The 26,083-nt window shown below is 33.7% G+C and overlaps 2 protein-coding genes across 2 annotated transcripts in view; one reads left to right on the forward strand and one right to left on the reverse strand.

The window, feature by feature from the left end:
• The window catches only part of LOC129226850 (transcription factor GATA-3-like), a 67,844-nt gene extending 43,649 nt beyond the window's left edge, over positions 1–24,195 (reverse strand). Inside the window, exons 1-5 of the mRNA XM_054861480.1 lie at positions 24,167–24,195; positions 11,409–11,677; positions 8,286–8,657; positions 4,548–4,551; positions 1,310–1,386 (exon numbers count right to left, since the gene is read on the reverse strand). Coding sequence (XP_054717455.1) covers positions 1,310–1,386; positions 4,548–4,551; positions 8,286–8,657; positions 11,409–11,637 — 682 coding nt within the window. The 5' untranslated portion in view covers positions 11,638–11,677; positions 24,167–24,195. The remainder of the gene's footprint in view (positions 1–1,309; positions 1,387–4,547; positions 4,552–8,285; positions 8,658–11,408; positions 11,678–24,166) is intronic.
• The window catches only part of LOC129225668 (uncharacterized), a 64,331-nt gene continuing 57,314 nt past the window's right edge, over positions 19,067–26,083 (forward strand). The window contains exon 1 of the mRNA XM_054860143.1: positions 19,067–19,152. The gene's annotated coding sequence lies outside the window, so the exon portion shown is untranslated. The remainder of the gene's footprint in view (positions 19,153–26,083) is intronic.

The following is a 26,083-nucleotide window of genomic DNA, read 5'->3' on the forward strand; positions in this document are numbered from 1 at the left end:
TGAAGCAGAAAAAAAAAAACCTGGAAAGAAATAAAGGGATAAAGAAGATGAATAGAATAAGAGAACAACAGGAGGATGAAATGGATGAATAGGAGGCTGATAAAAAAACTATAGAAAGAAAGAGAGATGAAGAACATGAGTGAGATGAGTAGAAGAGATGAGTAACGGTAGGATGGGGAGAGATGAATAAGGACTGAAAAACTATAGAAACGAACAGAGAGACGAAGAGAAGAGTGAGAACACAAAAGGAGAAAGCTACAGAAAAATGAAGCAGACGAAGAAAAATAAGCGTAATGAGAGGATGAAAAAGATGAAAAGGATGAGAAAACTACAGAGAAGGATGAGAACCAGAAGAGAGAACTTCATTTCTCCCTGAACCTGCGAAGATGACGCAAGTTTGTCTAACTATGGTCCAGTCTAAACGCACTGCGTTTTCGTCGATGATAGTTTCAATAAATAAGAACAACTATAAACAAAAGTTTCGTAATATTTTGTGCATATATGTTATTCTCAACAAATCGTACAGCATATGTTAGATGTTGAAATAGAAATATAGACCAATACATTACTTGATATTTAAACATTTTGTTGTTTATAATACTTGACTGTTAAATGCTCTACAGTATCTAATTAACATTAAGTTGTATGTTAATTTGATAGTCGAATACAGAAACTTAATCAACATTTGCAAATTAACTTACGCACAGAATAACTTGCACGCAGAATTTACACACAGATTAACTTAACAGAATAACTTAAACAGAAAAACTTACAAACAACTTAACTTACACACAGAATTTATCCATTTAAGTTGCAAATGTGTAAATTTTGTGTGTGCGTATGAGCTATTCTATTCCGTAAACAAAAGGAATTTCCCCAAGATTAAAATTGCTTGCTTTACCGTATAATACAAAAATGTTCTTTTCTCTCTTTCATTCATTTTTTCTTTTTTCATTATTATTCTCTTTCTCTCTCTCTCTTTTTCCATCAAAAATATCTTTTCTGAGGTTTAAGAAATTATTCAGTCTTCAGTTCCACTTTTCGCGTAATTGTATTAAACAATTTATTGAATTGAAACCTAATTATCGGTTTTGAATACAGTTTGATCAGCATTATTTTCTCTGATTGAATCTAATGTCAAAGTTTTTACCTTTCACTCGGCAATATCATATTTTGTATAATCTCCATTCATTGGAAAATTTGTTAACGTTTAGATTTACTATTATTCCCTAAGTTATCCAACACAACTTTTTAAATGCTTTTTTTTAAAGACTTTTTTTGCGAATAAAAAACAACCAGTTTAACTCACCAGTGTTAGCTCTCCCTTTACCCTTCGCCTTTTTATGCTTCGCGTTCTTGGATTTTTTGCTCTTGTCTTCTGCTGAACTTTTACATACATTTCTGCTCTGAGACTCAGCAACTGCTGTTGAGGTAGCAGCAGGTTGATGACTCCGTCCCAAGGATGAAGGCATCTGAGGCAAGGAGGCAGTGGTTGGATTGAGACTTTGAGATTGAGCTGGCTGATTGAGTCGGTAAGGGATTTGTTGATATTGCTGAGATGCATTTAGGTGGTCCTGTCGCCACACACTGGCACCGTGATAGGGACAAGAACAACCTTGACCTAGAGAAAAAAGGATACTATTTGTTTCAAACAAAACTTTTGTTCTTAAATGTTAAATTTTTGGTAGGGGAGACTAGGGATACTTGATCCCCACTTTAGTTATCAATTTTTTTTTTCTCTGCTGCAAATTATCAGTTTTTACTTTCTTTTACAAAAGAGGAAGTATTGTATTCGAAAAAATCTTCACTCGAAAATCGACCTTAATTTCCATTTTACTCACCCCGAATGAATATTGAGGTTTTTTTTCGACTCGATCACACGTGGATAAGTGCCTAAGAAAGTATAGACACGCGAAATATCCATAATGATGATTCCCGAGATAATTACAACGAATTTTCTCGTGAGGTCTGTATGCACGTATGTGCGGATGTGCATATGTGTGTATGTATGTCGCATAACTCAAGAACGGCAAGTCCTAGAAAGTTGAAATTTGGTACGTAGACTACTAGTGGGGTCTAGTTGTGCACCTCTCCTTTTGGTTGCATTCGGGTGTTTCGAAAGGGGTCTTTTGCCCCTTTTTGGGGGAAATCATTGTTAATTTCGATGTAAACTAAAGTTCTGCTATAATTTGGTGGACACTTGGCGATATATCGCCAGTCTTTTGGTCGCCAAGTTTTGTCGTCAACTTGGTGACAAAGTTGGCGATTTTTTTAAAAAATCTGTTTTAATTTGGCCATTGTTGGTGATATTTAAAGAGTAAACTATTGAATCACATTAAAATTGCCAGTAATGTGGAAATAACATTAAATTGGAGTAAAAGGAAGTCATGTGATGCACACATCAGCTCGTTTTTTTTAAAGTACGTGAACAAAGGTTTTTTTTTCCTCTATCTGACAGTATTTTTTTAGTTGAAATTAAGATAGTTTTAGTAAAATATTTTTTTTTTCAAAAATTTTATAAAGGGATCATGTATCCCCACATCAAGGAATACATGATCCCTTCATGGGAGATACTTAATCCCACTGAGAAAATACAGGCTTTTCATTAGATTGGCAATGGATTTTAGTTTTCTATATAACGATTCTAAAAAATAACACCATTTCTAATTTTATTTTAAAAAAAATGTACACAACTTTCATGGACTTATGATGTTTTTGATCAGTTAATTATTATCCAATACAGTTGTGAGCAGTACTATATTTTATAAATAAAACTAGCAATTTTTTTAAAGTAAAGTAATCAAGATAAAATTACAACAAATAAAAACACACATAAAAAGCCACAATACGAAGTCATAACCTCCTTTTTTGAAGTCGGTTAAAAACGAGCGGATGTGTGCATCACATGACTTCCTTTTACTCCAACTTAATGTCATTTTCCCATTACTGGCAATTTTAATGTGATTCAATAGTTTGCTCTCTAAATATCACCAACCGTGGCCGAATTGAAACAGATTTAAAAAGAAAAAAATCGCCCAATTTGTCGCCAATTTTGTGACAAAACTTGGCGACTAAAAGACTGGGCCGCCAAATTATAACACCACTTGAGTTTACATCGAAATGAACAATGATCCCCCCCCCCAAAGGGGCAAAAAAAAAACCCTTTAAAAACACCCAAATGCAACCAAAAGGCGAGGTGCTCAACTAGACCCACTAGTAGTCTACGTACCAACTTTCAACTTTCTAGGACTTACCGTTCTTGAGTTATGCGACATACGCACATACGGACGTCACGAGAAAATTCGCTGTAATTAACTCGGGAATCATCGTAATGGATATTTCGCGTGTCTATACTTTCTTAGGCACTTATCCACGTGCGGTCGAGTCGAAAAAAAAAACTCAGTATTCATTCGGGGGTGAGTAAAATGGAAATTCAGGTCGATTTTTGAGTGAAATTTTTTTTGCGAATATAATGCTTCCTTTTTTTGTAAAAGGAAGTAAAAAATGGGATGACAAGCACGAAAATCATCTTATTTGCATCTTGTCATGCAATAATAAAATTAAGAGTTTTATCAATTTAATTAATTTTTAAAATGAGGGAAGAAAAATGTAAGTATCAGTGTACTTATAAAAAAGAAAATCTAGCTTATATCTTTTCAAAACCTGAAAAGTCAAATGCAAACAATTCGTTTGTTGTAGTTCTTAAAGTTATGCTTAACCCAACTGAATGTGTGCAGCTTAACACATTTTGTCAATTTTTCAGGAAAAATAGATTGATTAAGCATATTACCTTTTCGCTTCAGAAAATTTATTTCAAACTCTGGAAATCCAGTTGTTCAAACTCATTTGGCTGATCAAAACATAATTTATCAGTAGAGTTAGTTTATGTTTGGATGTTTGAGGTGATATGTGGGTTACAAGTGCGAACTAATATTTTAATCGTTTAGCATATTTACTGTAGTGATTGCTTAAATCTATCACTCAAACTATGATAATTTTTATTATGTTAACATGGTTTTGAATGTTTAAAGTTAATGTCAACTGAGTAAACAACATTTATATTGTTTTCATTTTGTTGATATTGTCGTATGGATACTTGATCCCTGGGATCATGTATCTCTCTAAACCAGAGTTTCTTAATTTCTTTTATTAATGGAATCCTTTTTAAAGCTCACTGTTTTCGAGTAAACCTCTGGTTTTTCGTCATCAGTTTGCGGTGGCGTAGCCAGGATTCTCTTCCAGAGTGGGCCCAGGTTCTTACCTCAAACCGCTAATTAAATAGACTTCATTAACGATCATGCTAATTATTGATAACTATTAGTTATTACAGTGGAATCCGCTTAATTGGGCCACTGGTTAATCAGACCAGCCGCTTCTTCGAATCAAATCTTAAAGAACCAAAATAAATCCCATTACACAAGCCTAATATTATTCGCTTATTGGGACCAAAAATCGGCTTAATCGGACCAAAGAACATGGGAATACAAATTGGAAAAAAAAAATTGAAAATCGCCCGCTTCAAGCGAGTTTCATGTATGTTGACTTACTTAACTGTAAGTGCAATAAAAATTAATATTAATGGTTACTTGAAGCTTTCAATTAAATTCAGCAGTATTTACAGGAAAAAAATGGTTAACGAAAGTTCCATTGCAAGGCGGCACTGTTTCAGCATAGATCAAAATATCACTGAAATTTCAAATTTCTTCAATTCAGCTCGTACGTTAAAAAATATGCAAATTAAAAAAAACTGTACTGTAAAATACGTAATTTACATTTCATAGGAGTTTTTAATGACCGATTAATACTTTTTATCACTTTTTTTCTCTCTCACATTTTTAGTTACTTCTGGTTATTGAATTGAATCGATACTGATTGAAAGGAATGTATATAAAACCGTATCGGTCTGAACACGTTGTTAAGCGAGTGTGAAACGATTACTCGCTTTATTTTAATTTATTTTTCATTTTAAAAATTTCGTAAACAGCGATTTTTCTTCCTTGTATGCTCACCATGCATATGAGGCTCACAATAATAATAATGGCATTTACATGGTTTGTGTATTGCATGTTCGGTCAAGCTACACAGATCCTATTCGCTTAATCGGACACGCCGGTTATTAGGACCAAAATGGCTCCGTCCCAATGTGGTCCTATTAAACGGAATCAACTGCATTTGTTATTGTAAAATACTAATACACTCCTATTTGTACCTCTGAGTATTTTTGAAAGGGGCAGATAACCTCAGAATTTAGAATTTATGAATGAGTTATATGATTAAGATATTTTTTCAATTAGGAAAAGAAATACTTACCTACAATCAGTGGCGGATAAAAGGGAAGGGTCATGGGGGTTATGACACCCCCCCCCTAAACCGTCAACAATAATAACCGTCCTCATTGTGTTGAAACACTTAATGAATAAAAGGTTACCTATTTAAGTGATCTTTTAATTCATTAATTATTTTTTAAAGTAACTATTTGAAATACTACTTCTTTTCATTGCTAATGACATTAATTTAACATTTTTGCCAAATGAGGTGCATTATTGTCCGATTTCCCGCTTTTTCTTGACTCCCAAGTAGTTAGACATTTTTCGTACCCAAAATCGTAAATTCGTTCTTGGTTGGGAGCAGGGGGGAGGACATTCTTCAGCATGACCCTCCCCTCTCGTAAAATGGTAATCTGTATCCGCCCCTGCCTACAATAGTATTGATAATTCACTTAAATTTGCACAGAAAAGTTTTTGAACCTTAAAAATTAAAATGTCTTTAATTTTCAACAATTTTTTAGTTATTTATAAATTAGGGACTTGGATGTTACTAGGTGTTGACGTCCGACAGAATTAAAACATTTAGATGCCTTTAACCAGTACTGCTCCTTACATAGGTTTTCACTCGTTGTTGAAATCATCCTTTCAACTGCTGCAATAGATACAGGAAGAGCATCTAGTATCAAGAGCAGAAAATAAGAAATTGACGTCAAAAATCGTAATTTTAGGCAATATTTGGTAATGTTGTAAAAAAAGGGGTTTGGTGTGCACTCCCAAAATATTTTCAACATTGAAATCACTTTTAAAATATCTTTATTGATATTGGGAGATCAATAGCTTCTTCCGGAAAACTTTCGAAATAGAAGTTTTTAAAATGCAATTTTAGACTATATTTGGAGACATCAGGTGAAAAAGAGGTTATTTGTGATTGATCTAAGAAAAACTATGAAATTGAAATCTTGAAGGCACAATTTTGGGCTATTTTTGAACACATAAAATTTGCATGATTGAAGGCAACAAATAAAATTATTCTATAGTGACTAACCCTGATGGATAAACCTCTCAGATTAGTATACAAAAGTAAAAGTAAATTTATTTTTAATTTTGAAGAAGCGTTAGTTTCATCGAATTTTTAAAGAACAAATTTGAAATGTGTGAAACGAAAACATGCAAGTTTAACGGAACCCCTGAGAGAACTCCGTGGAACCCTGGGGTTCCACGGAAACCAATTTAAGAAACGCTGCTCTAAACAAAGGGATCAATTATCTTTTAAAAACATACTTGTTCTATTTTTTTACAATCAGTGGCAATTTACTAAAAATGTGTCTCAATTATTAAAGACTGTCTATACTTTAACATTACACTTCGAAATTTTTTTAAAGTTGTATTTAACGGATAATGTAAACTTCGGAAAACTTTCCTAAAATAAGTTTCCCTTGACCCATTCAGACAATCATTTCTTGAGCTAAAACAAAGTGGCTGAAAAAAACAAAATGTTGCCAGTTTTCAGGTACAAGTATAACTTTAATATAAATGTCAGGTTTCAAATCTCTACTTAATTATTTTGGTATTTTTGGCTAAGAGATCATGTATCCCTAGGGATCAAGTATCCCCAGTATCCCCTATTGGTCCGTGGAGAACTATTCTCTAATCCACCTGCACCCTCTATTCCCCCAACTAGTGAACTCCTCACTCTAGCCAAATTTAATTGTTAAAAGCTGGGAAATAGTCTGCATTCTTGTCGAAATTTAAGAAATACAATAGCAAATGTATTCAATATTTAAATTTAATATTGTAAGTAATAACATAAATGAAAATTCAAACCAAGTTACTTTCAAACAATGAAAGCAGCTTTTATAAACGTCTGAGAGCTAATAATGGACACAATGTTTTTTTTTCCGAGATGATAAAAGTGTACGGGTGCATTTTTCAATATATTAATTTTCGAAAAATGAAATAAGAATCGTGCATGATTTTAACCTTTTGGCCCTGCAATCAAGTTGAATTTCATCTAACTTCATCCAGAAGAGATACAAACTAATACTTGACAGATGAAAACGCTCCCGTAATTTCATCAATGAATTCCGATTTTTCCCGCATATGTGTGTGGCGGCATAGGGATGGCCTCGAAATCTCTCCGAACCCGAAATCTTCCAATGCCAATTCCACTGCCTTAACCATCGTTTTATCTCTATTTTAAAGATGACTGATAAAGTTCTTGCTGTTTTTACTTTGCCGTTGAAATAAGTGATAATAGGTATGCAAACTAGTGCGGCTCATGGTTTAAACACATGTTGATTGAGACTTGTGCAGTAGGGAAGAAAAATGAAAGTGTCAAACCAGCGAAAGGACCACCGGCCTTGGATGACAAGACCAGAAAATGGTCACTGAAGAAGACATATGATGAATTTGGAAGACAGTTTCACGTTTGCAACGAAACCATTACACGTCATCCCCACCCCTTAAGTGAGTATTACCGGCTGAGCAAGTGAGTTCCACACACAAAATAAGAAATTCACAAGAACCAATGAGTGTCAGCCAGTGTGATGAGTGAACCAGTGTATGTCATTGTTTTCTCGGCGGGGGTGCCCATGGATACCATATAGAGTGACTTGGTTGGGAAGCTTTGAGCTATTCTCCGTACTCATCTGACCTCGCGCTAACAGATTACCCCTTCTTTCACTGCCTGGACAACCATTTTCATTGTAAATTCTTCACGAATGGTGCAGATCTGTGCCAAGCACTAACGGACTACGTTGCGTTGAAGATCGCCGAGTTTTACCGCAAGGAAATTATGTAGCTGGAGACATGTTGGCAGAAGGTCTGGAGTGCCCATTGAGATTACTTCCTAGACTGACTTTCATTTCTTTTAGGCTATTAAAAACAACAAAAACCTTATATAGTATTTAAATAAGGAGAATTGTTACATATTTCGCCCAGAGATTGCGCCATCGAAATTTTCAGCAAGAAAAACACCACCAAAATTCAAAATGTGTTCTAAAAACAGTATTGCTTCACCTTGGACAGAAGCAGCATCTTGAATAACATTTTGATAGTTTTGATGAGTCCCCAGTGCTTGATGCCTCGATGGCCCAAAACCTCTGTTCTCGTCGTAGTTCGAAATAACTGCTTCGTTGTTCATCGAATCAGGAGTACTATCTACAGGTGGAGTCGGCGGAAACCTGATGTAAGGGTTTTGCAGTGACGGATGTCCTTCTAACAGATTTTGTGGCTTGTTGGCTGGATATCCTGGAGGAAACTGTGCAGATGAAGAATACCAGGACGTAGGGGGAGGATTCATGTGACATGGGCCTTCTGCAGAAAGCCATGGCGGGTGCGCAGGAGGAGGTATAGAGGATCCATAGTGAACTTGGCGACACATGGAGTTCCCTAAAGTAAGGAATGTGTGGTCATTAAGATAAATACTGTACAATTTTTATTTTGCACTTGTAAATTTTGAAGGCGCCCAATCAAATAATATTTTTAAAACAACATAATTCAGAGTTTTATTACTAAAAAAAGGGGGAGAAAAGTAAGTGAAATAATCGACATGTACTCTTCTTAAGTTGGGCTGACTCGCATTTGCATATGGAATAGGAGAAAACAATCGAAACTCCCGCCAGAAAATATTATGAGAATTATCGTCTGACTCTAATAAAAAAAAAGCCTAGTTTCGTTCAGGGTGGAAGTAGTAAGAAGAGGAATTACTATCAAGTTTGGCTATCATCACAGTATATTATGGGCGAGGAGTTAAAAAATTGCCTACTATTTCATATTTAAAACTTTGAATGTCTCTTTTTTTCTTTCTTTTTTTTTTTTTTTTTTGAAGTAATAACTTCTTATGGGAGGGTAAACCGATTTGTGACAATAACGAGTAACGGCACAACTCTCGTTTGGCATTCCTTTCGCTTGCGCATACGACAGAAGCGCGCATGCTCGGGGAAATTCTGTTTATTTACTCTTTGGGTCAGCTTTAAGCGTTAAGTGATAGTAGAAAAAGTAATGAAACTAACAGAAGATGGATGATCGTCGCAACATAACGCAATCTCCTAACGAAAGGCAAGTTTAACAATACAATTTAATACCAATAACATTGTAAATAATATATATTCAAAACAGCATTTAATTTTTAAATTTATTTTCAAAACAAAAACATTTTTGCGATTAGTTATACTAAAAATATCTCGCTTCATTTAGGGTTTTGCACTGTGATTTGGTGTACATATTTCAAACGAACTTCATCCCCGCAGATTCCGTAACGCTGGGGTTGGGGACGGCCGAGAAAACAAAAAATAATAAATAAACATTTAATGTGTGCATCACAGAATAAAATATAAACTGACTTTAACTTTAAAACAATCACTCGTTAAAAAGTTTGTTTTTTTTAGGGGGGGGGGATCCAATAAAGTTTGCGGTTAGGGTACCTGGTGATTTTTGCAGGGGGGGGGGGCAAAATATAGATCCTACCCTGGTCGTAATAATACGCCAATTTTATCGTTTCAGATTTAATCTTAACCTTGTGGTTTGTTTATGGCGATAACATTTATTTTCTATTAAGATTTTAAACTGTATTAAATATCTAAATTTTTTTTCAAAACAAAAACATTTTTGCGATTAGTTATACTAAAAATATCTCGCTTCATTTAGGGTTTTGAACTGTGAAAAGGTGTACATAATTAGAACAAACTACCGTATTACCCCGCATTTGCCGGCGTGATGCAAAATATGATCACCAGATTTTCAACAACCCTTTCCTGGTCTTTTCCGGCACGCCGGAAAAAACAAGGTTAAAAAAAATCATATAACAATTTAATACTATAACAAATATATATTCAACTTTTCTTAAAAAATAATATAAGTTCTATACTGGTGTGCTAAGCACATGAGTGTTGCGACGATCAATTCGTATCTACTTTTTATCCAAATTACTGTCACTAGGTGATTCTTTGTAACATATACTACCTAAATACATTGTTTTATGAATATTTGTGAATGGGAAATATCAAAATAAAATTCCTGAAAAAGTGGCATCTAAATAAAATACATGGAGGCATAAAAGATCAAAAAGGGATTTCAGATTTCTCATTTTGAGCTCAGCTGCAGACTCCATTTTTGTGCTCAGCCCGGCCGGCAGAACCGATCAGTTTATTAGTATTAAAAACGGTAATTTTGTACAAATATTTATTAACTATAGATAACGCATCATCAAACTACCACGAATTTTTTTCATCTCGACGACCTGAAATTTATTGGTTCGTTTTTGAAAAGGAGATTACTTTGGGAATTTATTATTAGTTTTCCTTGTAGAGCTTGCTATGCGGCTGAAACAGAGGGGAAAATTTACTTTTGTGTGGTTTCAAAATAAACCTTGAATTATCCGGCATCCCGGAAAATTCGAACTTCCCGGCACGCTGGTCAACCTCGCTTTTTTCGGGCATGTCGTCTAATGCGGGGTAATACTGTACATCCCCGCAGACTCCGCAACGCGAGGGTAGGGGACTACCGAGAAAACAAAAACAATAAATAAACATTTAATTTCAGCATCACAGAGTAAAGTCTAAAATGTTTTGTAAGTTTGCGTGTTTTTTTTTTTTTTTTTTGATAAACGAAATATTTAGAAACGACACGTCATTTAATCTATTGTTTTTGCGCCGACATCAAAACTTAAGTTTATAAGTAGCCTGAATGGTGATCAAAGAATGAAATTATATTTCATTTAGAGTAATTTTGAAGCCGGTTATATTTTTGCTGCTGATTCAGCAAAAAATTTAGTATCGTTTCTTACAATCCAAATTATAATTACAAATGATTAATAAGCCAGAAGAAGCCACACTACAAGTCATGAAACTCTACTTGATGCAGTCTTTGCAAGATTTTTAGATAACATACAATGCAAAAATTTCGTTGCTTATTATAGCTACCATAACCCAATTGTTACTTCCATAGGATTAAAACGAATTATTACGAAAGTTATCACTTCTGCCGAGCGTCCCGTGACGCACACTTTTTTTTTATGTGTGTGTGTGTGTATGTGTGTGTGTGTGTGTGCTTGAATTTTGAAGTATAGTTTCTTTTTTTTTTCCATTACTGACAACTGACATCGTCTGACATGATCAAGTGAAGGTTTTTTCTTTGACTTACCATGGGCAGACGACTTATAAGAGTGTATGCTGGATGGAGAAGGCCTGTAAGCGTGTGCTGTTGATCCTGGATAGCATGAGACACCATTCTCTACGCTCAAATGGAAAAAGTTATTGCCAGGTTCTTCGTTTGAAGAAATACTGAGGTGGAATTCTGGTCCGTAATTCCACCTAGCTGGTGCAGAGTTTCCTCCTCCTGTTTCGTCTTCCATCCATGCACAAGGGCCCATCCCAGTTCTGTCAAAAACGCCACAATAATCCAGGATAAATCTACAAACAAAAAAAAAAAAAAAAAAAACATGTTTTTCAAGCCTTTTCTGTGAATGTAATCGAGTCAGAATTTTTTTTAATGTCCACCTTCTGTGACTTTGTAAGCATGGCCCGATCAAGTCTAAATGATTCCTAGGTACTGATAACATTTGATTCTACCCTCACAAGCAAATCCACACATTTTCTAAGTAGATGTTGTGTTTCAGAAAGTAACTCAATTTGTTTAAAAATTATGAGTTTAATATTGACATCACATATATATACAGTGTGATCCAAAAGTCAGTAGACGCTTTAAAACCTTATATACCTATTGAACTATTTGCAATAAAACGATGCGGTTTGCACATAAATGCTGAGAAAGACGGGTGGTTTTAGGGTCCAATGAAATTGTTTATTTCATATTAGTTACTTTTTGACCAAAATGCGTAACTGGAATTCAACTAATGGAATGATAGTACAATGCAACTGATTTTGACCAATAAAAGGGTTTCAATGTAACGGTTGTTCAATGTGTTTCCTGCCATTAAGAACGAGATTCGTCAAATGATCGAGTTCCCCGCACGACGTTCAAAAGCATTTCAGAGTATATTCCTGACACATCATGGCATGCCTCTTCTTAAAACTGAGACAAACAAGTAGGCCGATCTCTATACATCCGTGAATTTTAATAGGCAAACAGCCATAAGTCATAATGTGTAAGATTCGGAGACTTTGGGAAAAATTCATACGAAACTGTTTCCAAATATCGACCTCAGAAGTGTCGAAGCAGTTTGTACTGAACTTGTTTGGTCGCACCATCCTGCATAAGTGTCATGGAATGAAGTGCTTGCCTCTCCTTCAATTAAGGTTATCCTTTTTATGTAAAAAATTCTTACTTTTCATATTTAAAGTGATTTTGAACCTCAATAGATGTTGCTACTTCAAACCGACCATTCTCTCACTTTCATTCTGTAAAATTTTACATGTTAGAGAGGGTACATGTACACCAATGGCCTTGGGTCAGGCATACCACTTTTCTGCTCTCGTATCAAGCTAAGCGGCAGGGGAACATTTATTTCCACAAAGATGGGCACAAGGGATTCTAAAGGCCATTAATGAATGACCTAGGCAGTTAATGAATGATCTTTGACAACAACAAATTGCCTTCTCCAGGCTTTAAGGGTGATGATTTACAAAATTTAATGTGTATGTAATAGGTGTGGCAAATAGGGTCGCTAGGTTTCAATGCTATAAATATAGGTAATGGCAATTCTATTTTAATTCGCTGTTCTTTAGTTATAAATGTACTTAAACGTTTATGCAATTTTTAATTCTTAAAATACAAGTTTTAAAAAATCCTCGATTACGCTTACATAAAAATATACTGTATTTTCCATATCTAAAATATAAGTTTAAAAAAAAATCCGGATAGGAAAAATGTAAAAATCTATACATTAAAAAAAAAAATTCTTCTATTTCAGTACATAGTCTTTTATTATCATCAAATTCTTCTTTTAATTCACGTGATTTAGAAACCAAAATGGGTATCTATCGTAACCTGTTGAACCTTTTTTCTATATCTAATCTACCACAAAGCAAAACAGCTTGACAAGTATTGATATCTGCTCGCCTTTCATCACTGTTAGACAAATGCCATATTAGGGACAAAGAAGCTTTTCATTTATTAACAGACTATGTAGATACAGTAAATTTAAATCCAAACGACATCCCTAAAGAGAGCAAGAGAAAATCTTCGAGAGGTAAAATCAAATTTCATCAATTTAAATCTAGATTTTTAGCTATGCACTGGGATACAAAGCTACATCAAGATGTAAATGCAAAAAAAAAAAAAAAAAAAAAAAAAAAAAAAAAAAAAAAAAAAAAAACGCCGCTTTAGATCCCAATGTTGAACAGCTACTCGGAATTCCTGAGATATTTCTTCAGTTGTACATGATATCTTACATGATTGCTCTTTATTGCTAACTGTTCAAGCTGTAGTGTTTGATACAACGGCTTGCAATTTTGGCAGTAAAAATTGTGCATGCAATTTTTAGAGCAAAAACTGAACGGTGATATATTACATTTATATTGCCATCGTCATACACTAGAAATCGTACTGCAGAGTGTGTCTTTAAAGAAGTTCTTGCCTTTTTTAATTTTAGACCCGATATTCCAGTGATTAGGCGCTTCAAAATTTCATGGAAAGATCTCCATCCATTCAGAACTTATAATATTTCAATCAAGTACACATACCACTTAAATCTAAATGACGAAGTTAATGACATATTATTGTTCGCAAAAAGATTGAGAAAGATTGCAGATAATTCTCATAACTTGTAATAATATTTCCTGGTGAAGTCCCTCCAACAGGGATATGTTTTCGGCAACCCGGAGCTTTTCCCTGAGCCAGGTGGGTGGCAAAATGAACTGATTGTTTAAAAATTTATATATTTAGGAAACCATTTAAATTGACCTTACATGAATAAAAAGTACCCGTAAAGGCTGTTTTACAGTATGAAGATATGGTTTTTGCAGCAACCCAATCTAAGCTCTTTTAAATAATATAATGTCTAAAAAAACTAACAGCGTACAAAAAGATGACAAACATGCAGCAGAAGCAGTGATTGGAAAATTCATAAATCACTTATGGTATTTAAGGGATGAACTTGTAGCTTTGTCTGTATCGGATAAATGAATTAACTTTGAAGATAGGAAAAGACTACTCCAAAAAATTCTTGCTGATAAAGAAGACATGTTTGATGACTATAGAAAACTTCAGATAACAGTAGATGATTTGGAATACTTTCTTAGTGAAGATCTTCCTTTTTATAGAATCAATTACAAGTCAATAAAGCAGTTTGATAAGTAACAAACACTAAAAAATGTTTTCCTATTTGATCCTGATTCATGACAAAATGAAGGAAGTTATTTAAAGGAAAGAGAGATCGCTAAAATGCTGAAAGCTGTGAATGGTAAAGCTGAAAGAGGAGTACAACTGATCAAAGAATTTCACAATCAATTTACCAAATTTGGGTTACAAAATCAATTTATTTTACGGACAATCCAAGACTCGAAAAAAAAAAAAAAAAATGCACACGATTGAGATACATTGAGAGAAGTGCACGATTAAGGTAAAGTTTCTGAAGCACTATTTCATTCTTATTCAATGTAAAATATTTAGATGACATTAAGTAATTAAAAAGATTAATTTTAGTGCTACCTCACTGTAAAAATATTTCGCAAACCTAAGAGAAACGATGTACGGGGGGCTGAAGTAAAAACTCGAAGATTTGTGAGAAAATTATCAAAAGTGTCAAAATTCAACGTCCTAGACGCACGTGCTATTATTGACCGAGTCGCAAAAACTAATGCAACTAATAATTAAAAAATTTTGACATTTTTACTGACTTTTCTATCACTTTTTTCCACTCTAAAGCAGGGGTGTCCAATCTTTTTTTACCCGAGGGCAGCACCTCATATTAAAACGACTCTCGCGGGCCAGAAAGCATGCAAAATTGAAATATATTTGAATTTCTTTCTTCCGAGATAACACGGGAAATCATTGAAAGGGAATGGAAATGACAAACCAAGAATTAATATCATCATCACCATGTGCTTGTTTTGTCAATACGAAGCTTCGACGAATTTCCATTTGGCTCCAAATTCGTAGCAATCGTTTTTAATACCGAATGAAGATGATTGGTTCTTTTGGAAGTTCCCATCAGCAGATTGTTTTCGATTTGTAATATCGTTTGAACTGAGCATCAAACCACAAAGATTAACTGAGCAGGCCACTCATGTCCTGTGGGCCGTAAGTTGGGTGCCACTGCTCTAATGTCTGTGAGTTTTCTTCGCAGTGAAATCTTTGTGAATTACAGAGATACATCATTTAAATTTTTATTTATTTATTTATTTATTTATTTATTTATTTTTTTTTTTTTTTTGAGACAACAGAGATGACGAAGTGGGGAAAATTGCAAGAGGAAAGCAGAGAGAGAGAGGAATTCAGCAGTATCTTGAATTAAAATCAACAGGAATATAAGGATACAAAGAGAAGAATAAGCAAAGATAATCATAGAAGACCTAGAAAGACATTGGGATCACGAAAAACCGCATAAAACAGTAACTGCCAGGGAAGCGGAAGTAATTCAAAAGACCGTGCAGAGACAAGATTACAGAAACTATTACTGATTCTGCAAAATTTTATCGAGTTCGATCGGCTTGTTTAAGCAAAAACAAATGCTAACAAGTAAAGAAAATTTAAATTTCTTTATGAGAAATTTAGTTGTAAGAAATATGAATTGTCACATTCGTGACACTAATAACTCGTTGTTTTCAGTTTGTTTGTTTTTTTTAAATAAACTAACTAACACGTTGTTTTAATATTTATTAAGAGGACACATTCATTTTCGTCGCTATAGTTACAAATCATTAGCGTTCATTCAAGCCTTAACTTAAGCAGATTTTACTTTTAAAAAGGGAGGGAAAATGTAAAATTACGTTTTTTCGGAAAAAACATCAAGATGAGCTTAAGAAGCAAAACTTCGTCAAAATAAAAAATTTCCAGATTGCTTTTTCTCATCATTTATGATTGACAAATAATCTTTATGATAAGCGTACTTATGGTGGATACGGGCCATAAAATTAAAATTTTTTACTGCCGCATCCTAATGATCATTTTTTTTTTCTTTTAAATTTTTCTATGGATATTCCTCGTTTTACCTATTCTATAAAATCAGCAGTCATAATATGACGAGTGAATACTTCTTGGCCATTTCTATGTCATTCCATTAGTAGAAACAAGATACTCAACGAACAGGGTCCTAATGCAATTCGTGATAGCGAAGAACAAATTTGAATCAAGAGGTCAAAATTCAAATAAATGCTGGATGCTTTTCGTTTCGTTCTTTCTTTTTCTTTCTTTCTTTCTTTTTTTTTTTTTTTTTTTTGTCATTCCTGCCCACAGTTCGTGCACATATGTGTATGTGTAAGATGAGTTTGGGCTCATTTTTGAGAGCCTGGGCCCACCCGAGCCCGAAAATTTGTAACCGAGCCCGCCCGAGCACGGGTGATATTGTCTCGGACCAAAATCCGAGCCCGCCCCCGCCCCCCCCCCCCCCCCCCCCCGAGTCCGAAGGAAAGTTTCTTGTATCAAAAGCCGAGCCTTGTACAGTCTAATAGGATCTCCCTGGACAGTGGAACCAAAGGCTTACAGCTAAGTGGTGGGATGTGTGCGGCGAAAAGTCTGATGTGATTTCCGTGATAATGAAAAATGTTATGTCCATGTTCTTCATTAACAGAAGTTTCTAAATTTCCTCAAAATGCTCCACTTCAAATGCATTACTGTATGATATATTGCAATAGTAATCGCAAAAAAAAAAAAAAAGAAAAGAAAAAGTATTATAAATAAGCGTTAATTTATTTTCTGTTTTTTTTTTTTTTTTTTTTTTTTGTTAAATTTTCTCATTGGTTGAACTGATTTAAATGTTCCTTTCATTTTCTCACAGAAGGAAAATGTTCATTTGCTTTGAATCTGTTTGGAGATTGATACTTGAATATATTTGCTTGAGTTCGAGCCTGCTCGAGCCCGAAACCTGTTTTCGGTTCCAATGCCCGAGCGGGCTGAGCCCGTCTCATCTCTAAGTAGCATATGCAGCACAGGATCATATCCTCCACCCTATCCTTCGGTATCTTAATAAGGACACCGGAGTCCTAATAAAACCAATCATGGTCTTATTAGAGTACAATCTACTTTTCTAGGTTATCAAATAACAAGGAAAAAATGACGGTACACAGCAACACTTTTCTTTTTGAATTCGTTATATTATATTTCGACTTTCTGGAACAATCAGCAACTTTTTAAAACTAGTAAACGACAGTGAACCGAGAAGAAACAAAATTTACTGTAAAATAGGATTGGACAATTTTGACAGGATTCTTCTGTCATAACTCACGCTACTTACAAACTGCTTGTCAATAACGCTTTATCATCACTTAGGCTTTTTGATGATGATAATGTCACAATCTAGTCGATTACTGCTATCCAATATGAAAAAATTAAGGCTGGCCTTTTTGGTCTACATGGCGTTATTTAACGCATCTACATTAGGGGCCATTTATTAATTACGTAAGGATAATTCTGCAAGTTTTAGATCCCCCCCCCCCTCGCCCCTTCCCCCTGTAAGGCTGCGTAAGATTTTTCAAACCCCCTCTCCCCTATTCTTACGTAAGATTCCCTTTCGTTTTTCAAAATAATAAAATATCGTTAGAAAATAATCCGTTACCCTAGAACACCCAGTATGACGTAAATCAAAGATTTTTATTTTTCAACATATAGCCTAAGTTACATTATTTTATTGCTGTCAACTACATATTACCCTTATAATATTAGATAAATAACTTCGCTTTGGAATACCATTTATCAGTAGTAAATTAATACTGTTTTCAAACATTAAACATAAATAAACAGTTTTGTATATGGTGCGATACTAATCAAAAACAAAACATCCCATACATAGGGCGATTCTTTTATTATATTTTACACCATTCATTCTTTGTAAAATATGAAAAAAACAGCTCATCCTAATACGTTTATTTTTTCTTTCCAGACGCAAAAGAAACATGACCGCTGCCAAACCACCTGACCGCGCGATTTCTAATACAGAATATCGACTTGGAAAATATTACGTAAGAAAGGATTCCCCCCCCCCCCCCCTCAAGTAAGTGTATGCAAAGATTTTTTCGAACCCCTTCCCCTTGTGACCCTTACGTAATTAATGAATGGCCCCTTATAACATTTGAATATAGCAAAAGGGTGTGAATAACGCTTCCAAGATAAACAAAATTATACACTGTTAAAAAAAACCTGAAAGTTCAGGTAGTTTTCTGACTGATTTTAACAGAATATTTCTGTAATGCTTCAAAACGTATTTTTTCCTTCCAAAAACAGAAATATCACGAAAGGAAGTAACGAAAACAGAATTTTTCCATTTCTAGGGTTGCCGCTGTGCTGTACTTTGTTAGTATCCTGATTAGCCTTCAAGTTATGATAAACATCGCTTTTTGATAGTGCTTATTAAATCGCACTGTTACATTTTTTAATTAAAAGCTTATTTAGAATAACAACTCAGATGTCGAAGACAAAATAGATAGCTTGCTATTTCATGTCTGGAAAGTAATATACTCGTATGTCGAAATTGTTTTTACGCCTTTGGACTTTGTAAGTTTGGGAAAATGTTTGCGCCATTTTCAGACAGGCAGCTGTGTTTTGATCGCCCTGGTGATTTGATGTGAGTTTTACTGAGTCAGTATTAGAATATTATTGCGGTGTATTATTTTGCTCAATACTTCGAACAATTCTGTTCGTTAGTCATATTGTGTGTTCTAGCGGTGAGAATAGTTTTAGAATCTCGTGTTATCCATTTAAAATAAAGGCTATTGGATTACTTGTGTACAGACGCAATGGAGACACTTAAACTTAGCACCGCTGGTCACATGTAAGTATTGTAGAATATCTTTGTACATGTTAATATACAAATGTATTTTTCTTGTTAATATGCATTTGATAGAATTCCGATGGTAGCTGATTTAGAATTTATAGAACTATTATAAAGTTACTGTTTTTGCTCTAACGCGTTGTATTCTTGAAAGTCATTAAAACGTTAAATGCCAACATTTCGTATCAACCGGAGATTATCGTGGTATGCGAGCAAGACAGAAAAAAGTCACTCAGTTTTTTTTTTTTTTTTTTTTTTTTTTTTTGACAGATTGAAAGTAAACATTTTGAATCTCTAAATAAAAGTATGTCTTGCTGTTATATTTTTTGCGAAAAGGCATAGCAGATTGTTAATCTTTGAAAATACAATTACAATTTTGACAAGAATAAGTTTTCTTGACTACTTAGAAATCTGTAAACATTCATTACTCCTTTCGGGATTTCATTTATGATAAAAAATATAAATTATTTATTTCCTTAGGATCTCATCCAGCAACTTATTTGAGGTTATTGCAAGTTTCTTGTTAAAACATTTCGGGTAAAACGAACTGATGGATATGTTTAGCCTAAGTATAATGCTTATGCACTAAAAATCTATGTTGCTATTCCAATGAGTGAAAAATGCGGAAATCACTGGGGGGGGGGGGGGTGTATACATCATCTGAGCAAAAAATTCTTCACGTGTATGTCAATGATTCTGTTTTTAAACACAGTAAATTGGAATGCGGTACCCTCCATCAGGTATATTATTCCAAGATAAAGTCAACCGGTTTTTAATGGTATTTTATTTGACTCATTCTGCAAAAAAAAAAATTCTATTTTTCATGTATGCTTTTCCATGCCATGCCAGAAAATGTACGAGGAGATGTGGAAGGAAATATCGAGCAGTATCAGCATCAAAAATTGGTGTTATATTCAAATCCACTAATTTCCTTGCTGGTACTTTTCGATTATTTTTATTCATCTGAAAGTGCAAATTTCAAGATAGATGATTGAAAGGTAAGTTATCAAGCAAAAATTTCACTTAAAATATATTTAAGTAATAAATACAAATTAAAAAAATAATAGTTTTTGAATGGTTAACTATTTTTATAATATATATTATTTTAAACATAGGATAGAAAAACGAGAATGAAATTTCAGTAAAATATGTAAAAATGAGAAACGAAAAAATAGTGCAACGAAAAATCAAGAACCGAAAGTTCTGTAAAGATACAGAAAATTTAAAAATGGAAAAATAGATGAACGAAAAATTTAAAAACGGAAAAATAGATCAACGGAAAGAAGAGAAATGGAATTTTCGTTAAATCACGGAAAATTTATAAATGGAAGAACAGAACTAAACGGAGAAATGAGAAATGGAACTTCTGTTAAGTCGCGGAAAATAATTTAACGGAAACGTAATATTTACGGCAACTTTGCTGCCGGTACTTTATCCGTTATTTTCAGGAAATTTTTTTAACAGTGTAGAATAAGGAGAACGTTCCGAAATAAATCAGTAAAAAAAATAAAATTTGCAGATTTAAAAAAAAATAACAAGATTTCAATGTCTAACTAGAGGTACCCGCTCGACATTGCTAGGGGTAGAAAATAAAAAGAACCAGTTAGTTCACCCATTCTCTACAGACAACTTTTGGGATAAGCATAATTAATGTTATTTTTTAAACTTTTACATTATTTCGGCAGAATTGAAAGTTTCCCCCTACCTTTTAATCTTTCTGTATCTATGTAAACAACTATATTTTTTGTGAAAAGGCGCAAAAGAAACAAAATCAGGGTTACATGAGCCCATGCACTCGAGTCATGTACTGCGGGGAACATTACTTTTGACTTCAAATTTGGGAAGTTATTATCAACTTGTCGTATAATACTCGCCAATGACTTTAGTTCCGATTTCAGTTAAAATTTCACAAGCGATGTCGACACCCAGCCCTGTAATAACTACTGTACAAAGTTATGCAACTAACATTAATGAATCGACCATATTTTCACCTTCACCGTTCACCTTTCGTAGATCAGTCAGGACTTTGCTGATAAACGGTTATATTTTCAGAGCTCTCCAAAAGTTTGTGTTTTCAGGTGAAGCAGCAGGATTTTAGGCAACCATATTCTCTGTAGTTTTTGAAAATTATTTAACTTGAAATTTTCTAGCGGCAGATTGTGAGAAGGGCAATTTTAATGACATTGGCGGGAAATTGAAGAGACTGGTATGACATGCTATATGAGAAGGGATAAACATTGTTACCCCGTGCACTCTTTTTAAAGCAAGTTCGCAAGTATTGTGTCAATATCAATATGTGCAAGAGTTTGTCCCAAAGAAGAAGTATTAAATCAAAAGTCAGAATAAAATATTCAGACGAAATAGTATAAAGCAGTTTTAATTTTTTGATTTTGATTTGTTTTTTTTTTCTCGGAGTGAAATTTGACAATAAGTCAATGGATTTGTCTTTACTTCCGGTATAGTGCCTAGAAAGTCACTATACTTCCGGTAACTTTTTTTTTTCACTACCAACCTTATTTATCTTTTAAAACTTAGATGGTGTTTGAAAACTAGTTTAAACCAAATTAATAGTTTCCTTGAGGAGCAGTAGTTCTCAAACTTTTCATCACTGAGGACCACTTGGTATCCTTCCGAATCCAAAGCGGACCACATGCGATATAAATAATATTTTCACAACGATTATATTCGGCGAAGTTAAATGAACCAAAAAGCGTTCTTTAATAAGTTTAGATGCAACTATAAAAATGATATAAATTTTTACTATCTCTTCGCGGATCAAATGAAAATTACCTACGGACCACAAGTCGAAAATCATTGTTGTAGAGTGCTGTCACGTGAGAAGACAGTCATCTTTTGGGCAATATGAATTACATTTCACATTTGAGCAGCGGTTTAAGGGAGACTAATTTCTGACAATCTACAGTAGAACCTCTCAATAAGGGACACTAAGGGGACCAGACATTTTTCCCCTTAAATAGAGAGGTCCTTTATTCAGAGGTGGATGAATTGATGCATGCCGTGTACTAAGTAGTATAATATCACAATAAACATTAACTATTAACACTTATGATTAAATACTGAAAATGTTTCATATATGCTAAATAAAATTCACAATCATTCAAATTTCTAAATTTATATTATTTTATTAATAAAAATTTAATCAAAAATTTTGTAATGACAAAGTCTAGTAGCATACAGAAATAATTTTGAAGTAATTCATTACATATATTTGCTTTACGTCATGTAATTTACAATGTAATACTACGTGAATTACGATTAATGTTCTAATTTTAAGTATTATATACAGAGCTAATTATTTGCTGTGTACTCTGCATCGGCTTTGAATCTACTTGAATAAGTAGTTGAGAAGACAAATCATGCGTGTTTGCAATCATGCGTGTGCAAGTTTTTATACAATTTTTATACAATACATTACTGGTTTCCTTCACATATGTGTATGTCAAACTTACCTCAAATAATTTTTAGAGGAATAGTAACTTTAATTCCACTAAATTCATTATTTCTTATGCGCTTATACATTATTTTTTGCATTTTTTGGGCTATGTGACTGTCCCTTAAACAGAGTGTCCCTTAATTAGAGGTAAATACATAGAAGTCCCTATTAAAAGGGACTGGGACCAGAAAAAATGTCCCTTAAATAGAGGTGTCCCTTATTCAGAGGTGTCCCTTAATGGAGGTTCTACTGTACATCCATTTTATGTCGAGACGCTATTGTATAAAATTTTAAAAAATGCAGGATTACTAAAATTTCCTACAACTTTTACGTTTTCAGGGAAAGATTTTTTGGTTTGTTTCGGGCTGGAAAACACAGCGTCACTAAAGCGAAAAAACTTGAGTAACATTCTTCGGGAAATGAAATTTTACTGAAATTACATTTTGAAAAAGAATAATTAGAAACAACCAGTGCTTAATTTGAATGAAAGTTATTGTGCTTCGAATAAATTGTAGGTGAATTTTTACATCTCAATCGAATTGTATTCACGTAAGAAAGTAAATGGTGAGTACTATAAGACCCTTCTATTAACTTAAGTAAATATGAGGTGTTGATGTACTAATGAACAACGCAGAAAATTGTATCTATTACTGGAATACGAGAATAAAATATTTTAGACCTATAAATCAGCAGAATAGCCGTATAAACACGGATAAGAAGAAATAATATAAGCCTAGTCTTAAAATGTAATGCTCACGCAGCAGGAGGGGTGGGGGGTAGGTTTGACTCCTGGAATTTTTTCGAAATTTTAGTCCTAAAAGCCAATTTTTTGAATTCCTTCGTTCTGTTACAAACAGCAGGTTTGGCGGTTCATCTCCATAAATTTTTCGAAATTGAGTTCATAAAAACGTAAGTAAAGGTTTTTTTTTTTTGGTATCGTTAAAGGAAGAAATGGGATGTAGGAACTTTTCCCACGGCCATTTTGTGATATTGAAATTCCACAATCATAATTTAAGACCATCTTGGGGACACATTTTCCTTATTGTCATTAAAATAACATTCAAAAACTGTTTTATTTAATTTCGGAAAAAAATTGCAAAATGGGAAAAAAAATTGAAAGAACGAAACTGTTCTGAATATTTTGTTTTCTCATGGAATGGGTGTGAAGTATCTAGTAGGATATTTTGATTCTATACGTTAATCATATGTCTCTGATCCATGCAGAAAAGATTGTGTGTACAAGTACATAGATATGTATACACTATTTGATTACTTTATATTTCAGAAGGCGTTTTGACAGATTTCCCTAATGATTGAACCAGAAACTTATCCATTGCTTTATCCTTGACTCTGCATATTAAAAAACTACATTAAAATTTGCTCTTTTACAAGATCTTAAAAAAAATTTATCGCTTCTGGGCATCTAAGATCAAATATAATGTCCGATCTAAAGGGTCTAAAATAACATGCTATAACAATGACTTTATTTGACACTAAATGAAATAGAATCAGAACATTCTGATAATCAAAAGGATAATAAAAAGGAAAGAAATGACGTACCCAAATTGTAGCAACACTTGACAGCTTTAAGATACCGATCAAAATTGCTCTCTGGCTCTTTATCTGTTGATGAACTTTATCGCATCGAAGCATGGAAACTCCTAGATTCTTCCAAGATAAACAAAGAATAAAGGAAAACCCACCCATACTAATATGTGTCCAATGAAATTAGTTTATACAGAAATGAAATCTTAGTACGTATTTAGGCTCCAGAAACAACAACAGGGATTCGCTGATTAAAGTTTTTGGGTGGTGTCACATCCTGGAACATGCAAATCACCACGTCTTGGGACCCGCCTCCTAAACTTCAATGTCTCTTTCTCACCCTAATTGAAGATCACTTTGAGATAAGACCGATACAGTTACGCGTAATTAGCGGGACATCTTCCTCCATAGAAGAGAGTGGCCCGTTTGAGTCTTCTGGTAGTCGGGTGTGACAGAACGTGTGGAATTCGACAAAAATCATCTAAAACGGGGGTCTCCTTCAAACTACGATCCGCGGGCCGAAGGTGGTCCCCGAGATTCTGAAATCTGCCCCACGAACTTCGGAAAATCCGGCTCGTTACCGCAGGCTAGATTTTCATTTCAATTCAACTCCTGCATTCTGTCTTAATCTTACATTCAAAGATTTCATTATTTTTGTGCTATGTTTCATTTGAAAATAAGGATAGTAAGAGCCCCCACCTCCAAAACAAAAGATGGGTGATTCTCCCTCCTGACATTTTACAAACACATTTTTTCAAAAAATGAAAATGCTTAAAATTTTTTTTAAAAAAAATCATACTTACTCTTTGTTGGGAACGTTTTAAGAAAAAAATAGAGGGAACTCACTTTAACTATGCTACACCCCTCAAAACAGAGGGGGGAAGGGGGCAAATTTTCACACACTAGGAGAGTGACAAAATGAGTTTCATCAAAGGTTATCAAAAATTTAGTTTTTGTCATAAAGAAATAACTGTAACTTAAAACAAAAAGTATTTTAATGCATGACAAAACAAAATCTATGTAATACCTCCCTTAACGGACACTCAAATAACAAACATCTGAATGAGTCCCACTCCCTTTATATAGGTTTTTCCATATTACTTACTTTATATATCTTACACTCCGAATATAACAGATAGTTATTTTAGCAAAATATATATACTTCAATCGCTATCCTAAAATTCTGAACAAACAAATTATTAACAATTTTCACATTAAATTCTATTGTTTGTTATTTCTAATTATCTAATTTAAAAAAGTATTTACCTGGCTCTAGAAAGTTGCGCTCTAATTTATCTAAGTCAGAAATTTTAAGCAACTTCATAAAAAAATGCGTAACCAACAAATCTCTTTTTGAATGATTTGTCTGAAGAAGAAAACAAGAAAAAAAAGAGAATAAATAAATAGAATTTTTCTACTGCTAAATTTTTTTATTTATCGTTTGCAAATTCAGAATTTTTTTTTCTTTTTCTAAATCATAATCTTATTTTCCAACAATGTATTGGAAAGAAATCCTATTCTACAACCAAAGATGTACAACCAAAGCTTTGTAAATAATGCTAGGAGAGAGGGTTCTTTTTTTTTTTTTTTTTTTTTTTTGGCGCCAGGAGTGTGACACATTTTGTGCCAGGAGAGTGAAATTTTTTGCGCCACGTACAGTGACATTTTGCATACAACTTGCCTGTTACGTAGGCCCAGGATTAAATTTAAAGTAAATAATGTTATTTTTCTTAATTCAACTACACCCTATGAGTATAATTGAAAGTTTTCTTTTATTTAAAACAAAAATGTTGTCCAGGAAATGTTTTCCAGGTCTAAAAATGTTACATACCCCATTTTTGAGTTTCAAAATTTTAATGAGAACAGCAGACAAATTTCATTAACAAAATATTCTAGGAATCCAACAAAATTGTTACAATAAACAGTTTTGAA

The sequence above is a fragment of the Uloborus diversus genome, chromosome 7 (assembly GCF_026930045.1).
Source record: "Uloborus diversus isolate 005 chromosome 7, Udiv.v.3.1, whole genome shotgun sequence".
Lineage (NCBI taxonomy): Eukaryota > Metazoa > Arthropoda > Arachnida > Araneae > Uloboridae > Uloborus > Uloborus diversus.